Raw genomic sequence first — 16,662 nt, 5'->3', positions numbered from 1 at the left:
GTTAGTAGAGAGAATCTCTCTTTAGAGATGCAGCCGTGGAGAGAAATCAACACAGAAAAGGTCAATTAATATAAATCGATGGGAAAATATGATTGGTTCTTCAAACAGGTTACAAATATGTATCTGCATAACAAAGAAACTATCAATTTCTGTTTGAGGTGCTGAATATTAGGGAAACTACAACCCTTTTAATCTCACCAACAGCCCGCTGCATAAAGTCTCCTATTTCCTTCTATCAGAATCCATTATGCAGCGCTTCCCAAGCCCACATACACACATTAATTCCCTCACTCTACACAGCACCCTTGGGTGCAGCAGCACTTTTTCATATTTTACTTCCAACCTAATAACAGCAATGTGTTTAGAGCACTCTGGAGGTCCTCTGGTGTAATACTGTTTGACAGCCAGGCTGTTCAGACTAATCGAAATTTGATAAAATTTGATAAGACTGAAGCCTGAAGGTGATGCTCGATGCTTTATGAAACTGTCGTTAGTTGTCTTAACAAAACACTGATGAGAAGCTTGCAGCTTATTGGATAACCAGGTCAATATACCCTCAGTGGAAAAAGCAGAGCATCATAAAGAAATGACCAAGTTTACTACAGGAAAATACAGGATCCACCAGGAAGAAGCCTTTAGGATAAAAAAAACAAAAAACCACTTACTTTATACGTCAAACACATAAAAAGGAGTGAAAGCTAGAAAACAAACACTCCACTATGTGTTACGTTTATGTGCAGCAGTTCAGTAAAAATGTCAAGTAAAAACGAGGCCCAACCAAAGATGCTCACCTGCTCTGCGAGCTTCGAAGCAGGCTTGACCCATCTCATCCTTCAGCTCCTGGTTCTCTGCGGCGATGGCCTCTCCGACTGCTACAAAACGCCCCACTGCTACACTCACCGCCTGGCCCACCCTGTGTATAGCTGCCAGGGTGCGCTCTGACTTCTTTGGCTTGTCTTTGTGGTTGATCAGAGTGGTGATCTGCAGGAGTGAGTGGAGAAAGGAAAAACAGGAAAGCAGGACAGCCTTGTTAGAAAACAGATTCGGCTGTAATTCTCGTGCTTTTGTTTAAAAACAGAGAGAAGGGGGTGAATCTTTGAGCAACGGGCCACCTGACAACTGGATATCAGGATGGATTTCACAGTTTTTGAGGCAGTAATATAGTTTATCCTATGACATGCACCCAGTACAATAGAAGACCAGTTACAAACACCAGTTTGCTCATGTTTACACACATCTTCTGTGACCTATACACAGAAACGCATGCACAGAGACAAGTCAGGTGGGCCCTTTAGTGGTAATTGAGAATATTAATAATAAATGAGCTGGGCCAATTATCATCCATTATTTATTGATCGCTTCTATTCTCTCCAGTTGTTACTATCATCATCACTTTGAGTATGTTGCTACGAATGAGGGGCACGTGTGCGTGCCAAACCATTTGGGTCAGGGAATGGTGGGTGGTGATTTTAATTGGTCTATGGCTGTAGGTGGTCCAAGTAGGGGGGGAGGGGCTTTTGTGGTAAAGTCTTTGAGGGGCTGCAGAACCTATGCTGCCTCTGCTGAGTTCAGATGGCTGAACAAACAGCATCCTGACACAGGAATGTTACGCAGCAGGTTGTGGATTTTCCTCTGCCAATGAGACCCTTTGAAATGTGACCTGATAGATTTGAACGACTGTAACACATTTAAATATCAGATGTGTAGAAATGCTGTTTCTTTTAATAAAAATAAAAAAAAACAACATAAAAAAAAAAAACAACCCACAAGTGTGTCATCAGGCAAACTGTTACTTTCTTACTCGTACATTTGTAATGTAAGGTGTGAAATGCATTCAGCGTGACTATCAACGACCAGTGCCTTCTCATTCTGTGCAGGATTCTTTAATGTTTGCTCAGATTTTCCAACATTCAGTTCATCTTTTTTTTTTTGGTGTACATTGCAAATCATTTAAAAATATGTTTCATGCAGCTTTTTCTGCACACATATCTAGAACATTCATAACCTAAACCATTGAAAAAATACTTATGTACTTCACACATTTACAAATATTTATCTGCATGACAAAGAAACTATACATTTCTGTGCAAGGCTTATACAGAAAAACTCAGCCTTACTGTAAAATCTAAGTATCTGTGTAGATTAAACTGTCCATTTCAATGGAGTGGGACAATGGAGCCCTTTCTCTTGAAGAGACACTCTTTGAAACATTGCGTGGAACATTTTGCCATGTAACTTGTCATTTATTTTGCCGTCTTATTTTAAGATTTTATTGGTGTTCACTTCGGTGCTGATTCACCCAATGCCAAATTAGATTTGATTAACTTCAGCACCAGGAAGATAAAACAACAAAATTGCCTGTAAAGACAATTTTAATGTTTCATTTTAGTTTGTGCACACTGTACACAACCTCTCATCATTTCCTTACAACAAAAAAAATAGGACAAGGATGCTTGTGTGTGTGTCCTTTTTTTTCCCTTTGAGTGCTGTTTACTGTTCAGTGATTTGTGTTACTTTGACCCTTTTGCACTCCAACACATTTGGGGGTTATCCTTTCATTTTAGCGTCCTCTGTGGGTTACACAAAGGTAGAATGCCGAGGTAGAACGTGTCCGGTATTTCATTCTTAGTGTTTCTCAGACCCTCATGATGACTTGGATGTCTTTTGTTTGCTCGTAGAAAATACTAAAAATATATTTTACTTGAAGACAAAGTACCTTGATAATAATTATCACGATTACATTTCCCCCACATAATCTTAAGCAAGGATTTTCTTCTACCTGCCCCACCGCAGGGTGGGCAGTCAGCAGCTTGAAGCGCTCCTTTGTAAACCTACAACCAGCTTTATGAGGCAAACAGCACATCCAACAAGGCCACAAAGTTGAGTAGTTAGTTTAAGCACCACGATATACAAGCAAAACACACATCACCTGGATTTGTTCAAAGTTATACTGGAAGGTATAAAAGGTGGTTTCTTGTCCCTCCATTGTAATAATAGTAACTTATATCAACAGAAAGAGCGGATCACATAAATTTGCAGTTCTGACAATGTCAAAAATTTAGACGTAAACATTCACCAGCCACTTAATTAGCTACACTGGCTCATTAATGCAAATCTAATCAGCCAATCTCAAGGCAGCAACTTGTATTTAGGGAGGTAGACATAGTAGGAAAGCAACACTGACTCAAATAACTACTCATTACAACCAAGGCAGAGGACCTCTGAATGTACAGCATGTCAAACTTTGAAGCAGATGGGCTACAGCAGTTGGAAATTGAGACTACAATTCACACAGCCCAAAACTGGATATTAGAGGATTGAAAAAATGTTGTCTGGTCTGATGAATCTCAACATTCAAATGGAAAAGTGAGAATTTTGGCATAAACAACATGAAAGCATGAATTCATCCTGTCTTGTATCAACGGTTCAGGCTGATACAAGTGTAATGGTGCGGATCACATTTTCTTGGCACACTTTGGCACCCTTGGAACCAGCTGAACATTGTTTGGGCATCAGACCCTACCTGAGTATTGTGCTGAACACGTCCATCTCTTTATAATCACAGTGTGTCCACCATCTGATGGTTGCTTCCAGCAGGATAATACTGCATCTCAATCCAAAAGATCATCTTTGAGATTTTGTTGGAACAGGAGATTCATATCATGGATGTGCAACCGATGAATCTGCAGTAACTGTGTGATGCTATCACCTATATATACACACACACGGGCCAAAATCTCTGAGGACTGCTTCCACTACCTTGTTGAAGCTCTACAATAAGGAATTAAAGCAGTTCTGAAGGGTCCAACCCAGTACTAATAAAGTGGTCTCTGAATATATATACACTATTGGTTTCACATGATAAGCTGTACTGGCAGCTACAAGGCTGAAATAAATCATCTGTGCCTTGATTCTCTGTTGTTTTTCTCTACACATACCCCTCTTTCACTTGTCACAATTTTTCCCCTCGTTCTCCATCCGATGACACACTATTGTTTTCAAGCAAGATCATGACCCTGAAGCGCTCTTAAAGCCCTTCTTTTAGTCTGTCGTCACTTTATATATTGCCTTAGTACAAGAGGCTCTTCCTGCGAGCCTAGTGTTTTTCACTGAGTCATCCACACAGAGTGGGATACTCCTAAGGAAAAAAGGAAAAAAAACAGTGCCGTCTGGCTGGACATTATGCAGCCTATCAGAAGATATTAGATCACTGTGACACATGATTCACATCTACGTCATAAAGAGACTGTTGTTCAATATTAAGTGGAGTTCATGTTATACAACAGACCTAATTGCTGCTTTTGTGATGTAAAATGCATTTCTGATGACTGAAGCGTTTCACTCAGCAGGGTGCATGCATGTCTGCACAACACGGTGCGCATGCTTTTCCTAAAAGACTTGTACAAGGAAAGGGACGTGAACACACACGGCACAAATCCTAAAACAAGCTTCCGATCACAGCGAGAGCACAATGGAGGGAGCTAGACTTTCAAGTGAGAGGAGAGGAAGAGAAAGTGACAGAGGGAAACTGTGTGAAACAGACAGAGTGAAACAAAAAGAAGGTTAAAAGTGACACAGAAAGACACCTCCAGTACAGAGTTTCCTGTGTTAACAAAAAAAAGCTGCAGCTGAGGTTGAAAAAGTCGAACAAATTTAACATGGCGGGTCTCCGAGAAACAAATAGAGACGAAAAGATCTCAGCGAATCACAAAGGGAGAGTTGGATTTCCTCCATTAGGGATTACTAGGTGGGTACGTTTACTGGGCTGTGCAAACAGGAACAGAGCAGGGTGGAGAAAGCATAATATTGATACAGTGCCATCGCAGAAGAGAGGCCTCTGTGTTTATGTGTCAGAGGAACTTGACACAAACACAGAGGGAGGAGAGTTCATGTTCATTTTACATTTAGTCGTTAAAAATTTAAAAAAAGATTCAATTTTCAGGTTTTTGAAAAAACTAAATGGCAATTTTTAGGTGTTTTAACTTATAGCTGCGTATAGCTACTTATAGCTAAGTATCCACTGGATTGGAAATCCAGTGGATACTTTTGCATCCCAAATCTCACCTTCATATGACTTTATATTTAGGCCCATTTATAGAAATTACCTCTAGACCTGAGCAATACTTTCTGATGTCTTGATTTGAAGAATTAAAACTATTTTGAGGTCAAAGGTTATGATTTTACTGTATTTTACACACCTGAATACTCACTTACAGTCTTCTTCACTTCACTCCTCTGACAGACAGACACAGATACACACACACACACACACACAGTGTCTGAATGCTAATGAGCACTGAACCAAGCAGCATCGGGCCCAAAGCCTCCAAACCCCACCGAAGATTTACATTGTATGAAATCCAATGAATGAGCACAAATGTTGCTCTAGATGAAAAAGTCAAAAACCCTGACAGATCTGTTTATGGACGGGGATAACTGAATACCTCTGCAACCTAAAAAAACAAAATTAAAAAAACCCACATCCTCCTTCCTGTAATAGCTGAGTCCTTGCGCTTTACTGGCGTGAATACTGAAGGCTTTGCTGTGGGGGGAAAACAGCTTAATCTTCCATGTGACTTGATGAATGCGTGGAGCCAGGCTGCAATGCACATGTTGCTATTTGAAGTGGTCCATTTACCCTTGGTACTCTCTTACATACAGTGTGTACAGTACACACAGAGTTCTGCATACACGTTTTCCCCTCTCACAGTAACACTGGTTCGCAACCAGTTAATTCCAAACCATTTACCTCTCTTCTCTTGTGAATAATTACGATAGCAATTACAAGGTCATAAAAGAAATAATAACAGCATACTCTTAGCAACAATACACAGAGTCCACCCACTGGTAAGCAGGAAATCTAGACGAACACCTCAAGGACACAGTGACTGACTATAAATCAGAGGGTAACAAAAGCTGGGAACATTTGTGGCTGCTTCCCGTGGCTACTGACTGAATGGCAGTACTAGGTGAAAGTTTGGCATTATCTGAGTCATTCTTTTCTTTTTCTCTGCCTGTTTTTTTTTCTGTTCTCATTTAGATGTATGAACGTCTAGATAAATGGGTGTTGCTGTGGAGGAGAAATCGAATTTACTCAAAACAGATCAATTCAGAGCCTCTTCTCCGATGGCAAATTTGCATCAATCTTGTCATTTAATAAAAGCAAAGGCGGCAAGATAAACGTGAGCATGAACAAGCTGATCCTACAGCCCTGATGAGGCCCTATTAAACACACATTGTTGACAGTTATTACAATAATTGCTTGCTCGGCAAGTGTTGTGTTGGTCTCCTTATTCATCTAATTTATATCTGTGCTTCTAAGCTTCACTTTCCCTCCCGATAAAGGGAATTTATCTGAAGCAAAGAGACTTTTTTCTAGAGTTTAGACAGAAATAGCTACAAATCCAGCTAATGGAACTATGTGTGGGGAAAAAATACCCATCCATGTGTGGTGACAGCAGAGCTCTTTTCCCCTTTTTTTGCCCCCGTAAGCATTTGCATGCATATTTGCAGATACAGGTATTTGATTTGCTGGAGAACTGCTGCATGTTTTTTTCCCCTTTATGGGCACAAAAGAATGGGGTGACAGCTCGTGAAAAGAGAAGCGGGTGAGGTGGAAAGAACTAAAAAGAGAGTTTTGACATCTTCGTCATATTTACCTGCTGAATGGATGAAAATGAGTTTTGTTGTGCTTCTTCCTTTAATCTGACTGTCTTTTTGTGTTTGTCCTTGTTGATATGTAAAGAAAAAAATACGTTCCATCTGTTAAAACTTTGGCAGCCGTCTGTTTGTGTGCGCCTAAGATTGTATCTCTCATTAAATAGACTCTACAGCCTATGGATCATGTGAAATGGGAAAAAGAACACTTCCAGGTCTCATTTCAGCCTATTACAGCACAAAGGAATCATTGTTGCGAGGAGTACTGCACCCAAAAGGACGCCATAATTGTTTGTGTTTTCCACTAGTTTCCCCCCGCTTCCTCCGTCTTTGAATATGAACAGCGGTACCCTTGAAAAATCCAAGTTTCAGTTTGGTCTTTATTGATGCAAGGAGAGACGGGCTGGTTGTTCACCCAGGACAGCGAGAGAGAGAGAGGAAGAGGAGGAAGAAAAACACATAAGAGGAAAGGGATGAAAGTCGCAGTGAACATGCGCTTTAATGGGCGAGCAATTCCTTCCAAATTGGCCGCAAGCAGACAGGAGTTCGATGCTGCGCTGGTCGACTGCCAGACTAATATATGAAAAGAGAGACAAGGGAGTTGGAAGTAGTGCGAACGCAGATAGATGAGGAGAGGTGAAGGGAAGAAAAGAATAAAGTCGAGGACATGTCACATCTACATCGCTCTTTACCTCGTCTTTATTTCTTCCTCAATGAATACCTACAGGCATCCTCTCTTTCACACTTCCTTCCTTTGTGACTTTAGAAGTCTTCCGTCTCCCCTCCTACCCCCATCCCTCTCTTCTTTACACTCCTTCTGTGTGCAGCAAGTGATTTTAGTCTGTCCCTAGAGCTGCACTGCTGCAGTACATACAGTACAGTAACAGCTTGCAGTGCTTAAGCTGCATCCTTAAGGGTACACCGTACATGTGCATAACTGCACCATCCAACTCTTACACTGCATTAACACATTACTTAGACAGCATATGCACATTCATCCCTTGTGATTTCAATGTACAAGTGATTAAACTAAGCACACAAACACACTGACTGGGAAATTGGCCCATATGGATATGGACAGTGTTCAGGACAGCACCGGTCATCACTAAACACAAACACTGCAAAACAATGGCCAGTGGCCAGTTAACAGGAATATTCTGCATTAACGCGTCATGCCCACGTCTAACAAAGATATAAAAACACTACATTTAATCCCTTACAGCTGCCTACAAATACAATAGTAAGCGCTACAGAGTCAGCTAATGGCAGCAAAATTCACCTTTTGCACCAGAAGTTTTTTGTGGCGGACCTTGTTAAATTACAACCACAAGGCTGCAGTTCAATTTAGCATTAAAGCCGAGCTAAACCACATCCATATGTAGTCTCGATTAGTCATGCATTCTTTGGGAATTAGACCGCATATGCAGAGCTATTTTCATTTAGCACACTCACACACACACCTGCAGGAACCATCACACCTACTGTACCACAAGTCTGTCTGTGCTATATAACACCCCGAGGAGTGTAAATTTTAATCTTTATGCTCTTTTTAAAGCCTTATTTTGGCACCATGCCCAAACCACTTGTACTGTAAGGAAAAGTAACAGAAGCGAGGAAGAACACTGCAGCTTAAAGAAGTTAATAAGCCCTCGAATCAAGGCTGGAATATCCATCCGTCTCTCCGTCCATGGTTACTTTGTAGAGATAATATGCATACTATATACCTGTCACTTAAAGATATGTATTAGTACTCTTTATAACATGTAAGTGCATAGGGGAAGATCAGTCATAGAAACAGAGGAGAACAAAGTGACAGAAAAAGTAGGTCTTATCAGCACACACAGCTGTGCTTGCTGTAATGAACTTGCAGAGGCCACGCAGAAAGCTACAGGTTTATGACCTTGGAAATCTTTTTTCGGAGACCAACTTCAGATCACTTCGATTTGGTGGCCCCATTAAAAGCTCCTGAAGCCCGAGACGGCAGCCTTCACACCAGAACCTCAGTTTATGCCCGCTGATGCCTCCCTTGTCACAAAATGTACGTCACGGGCCGAAAGCACAAGACTGTGAGCGTGACTGTGTCTCTAGAGGGATGCCTACACTCCATCGATGTGGGAGCACAGGGATTCCCAGATGGCACTGAGCTCACAGAGGAACGCGATTACAATAACGGGAAAAGATGAGATTTTCTGAAACAGACTGTGTTAAAACCAGCCTCTGAAGTGAGCCAAACAGAATCCTACTATTACTAATACCAAAACATCTGGTAAAATTTCAATTCCCTCACGAATGACAAATGTAAGCCATAAAATTTCACATTAAAGATATAATAATTACAGTACAATTTTATAGAGTCAGTAAATGTTGGTATTGGATTGCGCCTCGGGTCATTTTGACGGAACAGTTCAAAATTTTGTAAAATAACTGCATCTTCCTGAACTTTTGTACTTGTACTGTTATGTTGGCAAGAAACCAGAAAAGGCCGAAGGGAAGTTGCTGGTTCTAGCAAAAGAACCGATTCTCACCTCCACAAATTGTCCTCAAAAGGTTCCAGTATCTAGATTTTTGTTATTTTCGGACAAAGCCAATGTAGCTGGTTCCCTTGCTTCCAGTGTTTATACTGAACTAAGCTGACAACCTGTCAAACTGGCTTTGAATTGAGCATTCCCTGTTGTGGTGAAAACCAGGGCTCCCTCAGTGTATTTTTATATAATTCTGTTATTATTGCTCAAGCGAGCTATAATAAGCTGGGTTTTTTTGTTTTACACAGTCATGTTTTCTTGTTTGTCAGTCAAAATTGTTAAATCTGTAACTCACTGTGTTACTTTCCTTTGTTTGATTAAAGTCTAGAGGCGAGTGGCGAAGGTCACGAGTCAGAAGACGAGAACATGGCATGAACCGTTGCCCACTCGCTCACGTATGCCAACAGAGATGAAGCTGATGAGACAGACAAGCGTGCGGGGACACTGATGGAGGTAGACAGGGAGAAGTGGGGGCGTAATGAGGCCTGCAGATGCAGAGGCAGGCAAACAGAAAGAAGGGCTCTTTGACAGTAAAGACAACCTGAACAGAATACAGTGTAGCAGTTGAATGAGGTTGGATTTTCATCAGACTGTACCCCATCTGAGTTGTATGAGAAAAGGGCACTCTTTGGCCTTCAAGCTCTCGCTTAGCAATGAGAGGTGACATTTGAATATGTGGACAGACAGATTGAATCCACAGCAAACATCAGCAAGAAAGGTTATCGCTGATGAATAAAAACTAGCTGCATCCCACTGCGTTCAAGCAGCTGCTCAAGAAGGACAATAGAGTATCGTGTCTGCTTAGTGACTGAATGGCAAAGTGTGTTTTTTGTCAGGAAAAAAAAAGTGCTAATATATGATATATTCTTGCTACAAATCTTTAAAAAATAAATAAATAAATAAATAAATAAATAAATCATGAAAATGGTCTGGAGTTGAATTAGAGTGCAGTTTTCATGTCATCTATAAATTTCCATCACTGCAAAATGAATATAAACAGTTCATTGAATCCTTTTCTCATCGCACGCCGTTCAGATTTCCAGAAAAAAAAAAATTGTCTGCACATTAAAAGAGAAAGCAGCTGTGAAAAATAAATCTAACCTTCTCAAATATCTTGTTTTTTGAGGTAATTCTTACCCTTTTTTGATAATTAAAGACTGATGTGTCTTCATCGTCACTGTAAAGTAGTCAGATGGCTCCATTTCAAGAGTGCACAGAAGGAAAAAAAAAGCGACATTGCTGTCTAAATGGTAGTTTTAGTGGATGCAGTTTGCCAACTTGGACTCTGATGCAAAACCTATACAGTAACCAGAGTGTACGTTGCAATTTCACTGGGCTAACTTCCACTCTCCACATGATTCAGTGAGTAAAATAACTTGCGTACAAGTGTGACTGTTGAAATGGAGCCTCTGTGTGCGCTGCAAGCAACACTGGACTTATGACATGAGGAAAAGGGCGGTAAATACAATGGTGCTTAAAACACATCCCTTTCTCCTCTGACCATTGTAGCATGCTAAGGCCGCAATGTCTGCATAGCAGTAGAGGATGGCAGCTACTCGAACACAAACACACGCAGCTCGCATTCAAAAGAACACAATACATCTTTTCATTCCTCTTGCTCACGTAATTCGGTGGATAGTCGGTGGGAGGGAGACGGAGAGAGAGGGAGGGAGAGAGAAACTGAGCGAGACAAAGAGAAAGTCAGTGAGTGGGGTCAACCAAGGAGAGCAGAGAGGTGATCTGAACATAGTGTAACTGTTGGGTCAAACTCACTCTGGCTGTCTCAACTGTTCACCTCCTCCCAGAGTGTACCTGGGGGATGTAGCCTAGGAATGCGTGTGCTGCGGGGGTTACCACCCCGTACAGAACGCCCCGAGGCGGCGGCTCATCTCGTTTCCTAACCTTTTCTTCCTGACTGGTGTACTCATATGTTAGGTTGCTATGTTACATTTCAAAATATACCAAAATTGCATTTGTTTTCTAGGATAGGCATTCATGAAGATTAACATGATGGTTGTTCTGCATTATAGCACTTTTATGTTCCAATCGGTTATCAAAAGTATTTCTTCTTCTTTTCATCCCTTCTACATAATGACACAGCAACTGTTTGCAAATGCATTAAAAAGGAGAACTGAAATATCCTATTGGCATAAGTATGCATACATTTTACTCGCTACTTAACGGAAGCACTTTTAGCAGTGATAACATTTGTCAATCTCTGCAGAAATATTTTTTTCGTGCTGACCCCGAGTCCCTCGTTGGGGCACTCAGAGAAATTGACAGACTTGTACCTACACTTTCTCCAGCGTCTTAGCTGTGTTGGTAGGCTCGATGTAAAGCAAACACCAAAGTCGCACAGCTTTTATATCCATGAGGCCTGATGGCTTTAATATGCAAGAGGAAACATGGTACTTTACAGGACATTTGATAACTCAATTAAAACATTTCCCTTTACCGTATTTGCAAAACATATGTGAACAGCAAAGGGGTACGAATACATTAGAAATTGAATCAGTATTCTGGCACATTGTGTTTTATAAACTAAACTTGTTTTTTTCGGAGCACAACAGCAAGCGCTTCATCATTTTGTGTGTGAAAGGAATTCAGCCTTGGCTAGATTAGCTGACTCTGCAGGGAGCCCTTTGAATGCAATAAAACAATGCAAATATGTTTTACTGGACAAAGAACTTGAAGCAATTAAACAAGGGGGTGAATCAATCAAAAATATTTTTAATGCTGACTACACAGATTTCTTTAAAAACTTTTTTTTTGGCTCGGCCTCAAAAACAACCCCCAAAAACTACATTTATTAGACGTTCCATAAATCATCTTTTTTTCAACTGTTCCCTTTAGGGGTCTCCTGGGCGGATCACCTACCTCCATCTCGCTCTCCCTCCTCCTCTGTCACACCAACCCTGTGCAAGTCCTCCTTCATTACATCCACAAATCATCTCTGAGGTTTTCCTCCTGCCTGGCAGCTCCATATTCACCATCCTTCCTGTCCATATGTCCAGACCAACTCAGCCTTGCCTCTCTAGCTTTAACTCCAAACCTCTAAACCTGAGCTGTCTATCTGATGTACTGTTCATTCTGGTCACTCCTGATAAAATCCTTCTAAATCCTTCCCTAAAACCACACCATAACAGTCTCACTACAGTCTAGTAAATCATCCCTTTCGCTCCTGCTGCTATCCTTCTGTCATAAATCCCCCCTGACGCTTATCTCCACCTACTGTCTGTTGCTTTGGATGGTTGACCTCAGGTATTTAAACTCAGTCACCTTCAATACCTCTGCTCTTTGCATATTCATATTTTTTTAATTTTACCTGTCTGCCTTTTTTACACACACACACGCACACACACGCACACACGCACACACGCACTTTCACTGACTTTCAATTCTCTTCTCTCCAGAGCATACCTCCAGCACTCCAGGTTGTCTTTTACCAGCTCCCTACCCTCACTACAGATCACTATGCCGTGTGCAAACATCATAGTCCAATGAGACTCCTGCCTGACCTCATGTGTCAGCCTGTCCATCACCATTTCAAACAAGAAGCGTCTCAGAGCCGATCCCTGATGTCATACCACCCCCACCTTGAACACATCTGTCCCTTCTACCACATACCACAACACTCTTCACACCCTTTGATATTATTCTATCATGTTCCCAAAATTAAACAAAGCAAAAATGAAATGTTAGAATTAAACATCTTTGGATTCTAGTCTTATTTTGCAGCTGGTATGATTACGAAGAGCAAGTGGGTCCACATTGTATCAGTGTGACAGTTAATCAGATCTGTCTGGCCGCGAGTATGCAGAGGAAAGCAGAGCAGCCGAATAGATTGCATGGTTGGCACACAGTAGACAAACCAATAAACTGAGCTCATATTTTCCAAGGGACCATTCACTGTCAAATAAATGACAAATATAATCCCACTTATTGCCTGGAATTATTGCTTGGCATCGATCCTCCGTGTTCTGCCACGGTTCAAGTGTTCAAAGCTGCTCTGAAACCTCTCAGAGACAGATTTCCAAATAGAGGGATGGAAGCATGGCCCGGGGTTTCCAGATTACATTTTTGTGATTGTTTCACATGAAGAAGCATTTATCTCTGGGGCTTTGCAGCAGACTGGCTTAGTGGTTGTGTGCCATTGTTGGGCAGTGCTTCCACACAGGAAGCAAGAAGCTCAGAGGAAAGCAGAAATGGGTGTGTGCTACCTGGTACTCCATCACTGCTGTCTAAAAATAATGGGAAATCTATCAAGTCTTAAGTGGGGCCCATTGAGTGGGCTGAGCACAGAGCTCTCCAGAGTCACTCTGAGGTTCAGGCAGTCTGTGAGTTGACAATTTTTTTTTTCCACAAACCAAAGCAAATCAAAGGTTATTAAACGCAGCCATTTTGGTCATCCAATGACCATTTTACACCTTTATTAAGCTGCTTAGTGCTAACGTGCCTGGAAGGCTTCCTTGACATTTGAGTAGATGAACTGCTTAACTAAGTAGAAAACATAGCTATGAGAGAAATGAAACCCCACCCCACCGCTCTGGTTTGTTTGTGCATGCACTGACAGCAACACATAGTCTATTGAAAGCAAAGCACTGCTACAGTGTAATCAGTACAGCTGATATGAGGTACAGGAAGTCTAGAGGAACCAGCAGCTGATAAGAGAGAATGATAAACCTGGGAGAGAAACAGATGGACAGCTGTGATGAAGAGATAGAAAGGAGAATGAAGAGGATATACAGTAAATAAGGAAAAGGGTAGAGAACTTAGGCAGGAACACAAAAAATATGACCGAGAGGAGGCACAGAGCCAAAAACTCTACATTATCTGACAACTTTCTGAGAGATATTGCTCTTTTTCCATTTGAGCAAGTTTAGAGAATAGAGTGTATGAGGCAGTGTGTGGAGAGTGACCTCTGATTCAGTAGTCCTTGCTGGGGGGTAGACAAACAAACCGTAGCTGCGGATCAATTTTTGCTCTGTTAACCACAATCCAAGGTTAACCAAGATGGGAAGGAGAGCAGAGGAGGGAATCGATCCCTTCTGTTTGTAGAGCACTAGACCATGACACAAAGTGCTGTTGTGGTTCATGACCTTGTTTTGCTTTGAAACCCTTTACAGTCACAGCACAACAATAGTATTTTTTTTTTAAACTGCTAATTTTTTGTCAGCTATTAATAATAATAACGTATACTTTATTGATCCCCGTGGGGAAATTCCTCTCTGCATTTAACCCATTCACTCAGTGAAGCAGTGGGCAGCCACTGGGCACCCAGGGAGCAGTGTGTAGGGACGGTACCTTGCTCAGGGGTACCTCAGGGTAGCTGTTCAGGGGAATCAAACCCCCAACCTTCCGATCATGAAGCCACCACTCTACCGACTGAGCTATCCCTGCCCCCTAATCACACAGCCTCGCTGAAAAGTGAAACCCTTTATAATGATTTTAAAAAGCTATATGTTATGAAAAGACCCCTACTGCTGTGCACCAGTGGCGGAGCGGGGCATAGTCAGCCAGGCATAGTTAGATGCCTGGCTGACAACTGTATAAAACAAAAACTACACACAATATTCGAAGCACATAGTGCACACTGTGGGAATTTACGACTGTGCGTAAATCCCCCCCCAATATTGGTATGATCCGAGCTCAGACACTAAGCGGGGCGGGGCAGCTGCTGCCTGCGAGTGCGCTGTTAGAGGAGCGCAGCCAGGCAGACAGAGGAGACCTGAAGTTTGACCAGGTACCAAAGCAAATCATTCGTACTGTACAAATAATGTAAATATGACGGTGTATCACGAAAGATTGATATCAAACTGATCACTTGACCCATATTACGCTACTTGCTCTTCGAGTGAATCAACAAATGGCGAAATGAAAAGCCGAACAACAACAATGCTGTTTCTTTAGAGAGTCTCAGCTTACATGTGTGTTTATTTCATATTTTCAGTTGTTACCCTCCACGGCTAAATAAATCGGTTTCAGTAATGCCCTGATATACAAGAATGGACATAAGGAGCTTCTTTCAAAGAAAAAAAAACTGGTAGTATTTTATATATTATGCTTTGTGTGTTGTTCAGTATATTTCTATGCAAAACAAGAGGAATTTCAATACACAGCAGTATACTCTTAGTTGAAACCAGATATTTACATACACTTTATGGAAAACACAAGAACATTTTTTTACTGTACAACATCAATTTAGAGTAAACTTGTTTTGTTTTGGATAAATAAATATTGAAATATCTTTTGAATTAGTTAAATGTCAGAATAAAGAGAGAGAGCTGTCTATTTTTTATCACTTTCATCAAATTTAGGAGTACATGTACACTAAGTTTATTGTTAATTAATAAGAAAACTCCAGACGATTCCATTCTGAGCTGAAGAAGCTTCTGATAGGTTAGTAGAGTCCATGTGAGTAAATTGGTGGCACACCTGTGGATGCATATAAGGCAAAACACAGAGCCTGTTTCTTTAACTTGGGAAAATCAAGAGATGTCAACCAAAACACCAGGAAAAGAATTGTGGAGCTCCATAAGTGTGGCTCAGTTTTGAATACAATTTGGTGCCATTTGCAATTAAGAAATACAGACAATTTCTCTCTTTACTCTTAAAGTTAACAAATATGTTTTTATATTTATCAATCTAAAAAAAATAAACATTTAGTCTGATTTGATGTTACAATTAAAAAAGTGTTTTTATCTGAAGAGTATGTAAATATCTGGTTTCAACTGTATATTTGATGATTGTCAGCACAAAGAGGGAGAGAGAGGAACAGAGAGGGAGAGAGAGGAGAATGAGGACAGAACAGATGGAACAAGAGCAGGTGAGACACACATGTTAGTCAAATGGTTGTTTACCAAAAGTATCACCGTATCATAGGTACTCATGTATCTCGTACCTAGTGTTTCTTTTTAGGTTTGTTATTTTTCAAATTCTATATTTATTAAGTTATGCAGGCTTGTTTGCACAACAAGGCTAAATAATTATATAAACTTTTCTCAATCTAAATAGTGGTTTTTGGTAGAATTAAAAAATAAGTGTAGTGCAGGTCTATGATGATTTTTAGTGCTACTATCATCTAGTTCTGATTCTTGTTCTGTCTTGGTTAAGTCCTCAGTAGTCCTGATTTTGAACTGTTGTAGTCCTGTTTTAATTCCGGATCAGTTCTTGGTCTGGTTGAATTGGGGTTTAGTCCCTGTGTCTTGATACAGCCCTGATTTTGTTCTGCATTGCTGCTTAATTAAAAACCTAGCTTAAGGTATCCTGCATATGTGATATATTTTTTTCCTATATGAAGTCATTCTTTTTTGAACAAAACTCAAAACAGAGCCTATTAATCTTTCAGTCATTTCTACCCCCCCCCCCCCCCCCCCAAAAAAAAAAAAAAAAAATTAAAAAATATATATATATATATAAAAATCCCACATGCATACTACCCTTTAGGGCTAAGCCCCGGGTGTTTCAAATGTCTGGCTCCGCC

The 16,662-nt window shown here is 40.8% G+C and overlaps 1 protein-coding gene and 1 long non-coding RNA gene across 4 annotated transcripts in view; both read right to left on the bottom strand.

The window, feature by feature from the left end:
• ctnnal1 (catenin (cadherin-associated protein), alpha-like 1) overlaps positions 1–16,662 on the bottom strand; it is a 56,350-nt gene that overhangs the window by 23,032 nt on the left and 16,656 nt on the right. For all 3 annotated transcript variants that reach the window (XM_085148086.1, XM_085148085.1, XM_085148087.1), the window contains exon 2: positions 792–981. In XM_085148086.1, the coding sequence (XP_085004212.1) occupies positions 792–825 (34 nt within the window). In that variant the 5' untranslated portion in view covers positions 826–981. The remainder of the gene's footprint in view (positions 1–791; positions 982–16,662) is intronic.
• Positions 1,733–16,552, bottom strand: LOC146493375 (uncharacterized). Its single transcript, XR_014871863.1, has 2 exons — positions 14,528–16,552; positions 1,733–14,483 (listed from the first exon to the last, which is right to left on the bottom strand). It is a non-coding gene; the product is annotated as an uncharacterized LOC146493375 (long non-coding RNA).

Source organism: Neolamprologus multifasciatus, chromosome 22 (assembly GCF_963576455.1).
Source record: "Neolamprologus multifasciatus chromosome 22, fNeoMul1.2, whole genome shotgun sequence".
Classification (NCBI taxonomy): Eukaryota; Metazoa; Chordata; class Actinopteri; order Cichliformes; family Cichlidae; genus Neolamprologus; species Neolamprologus multifasciatus.
Note: the sequence above shows the minus strand (reverse complement) of the source record. Positions and strands in the feature narration are given on the sequence as shown.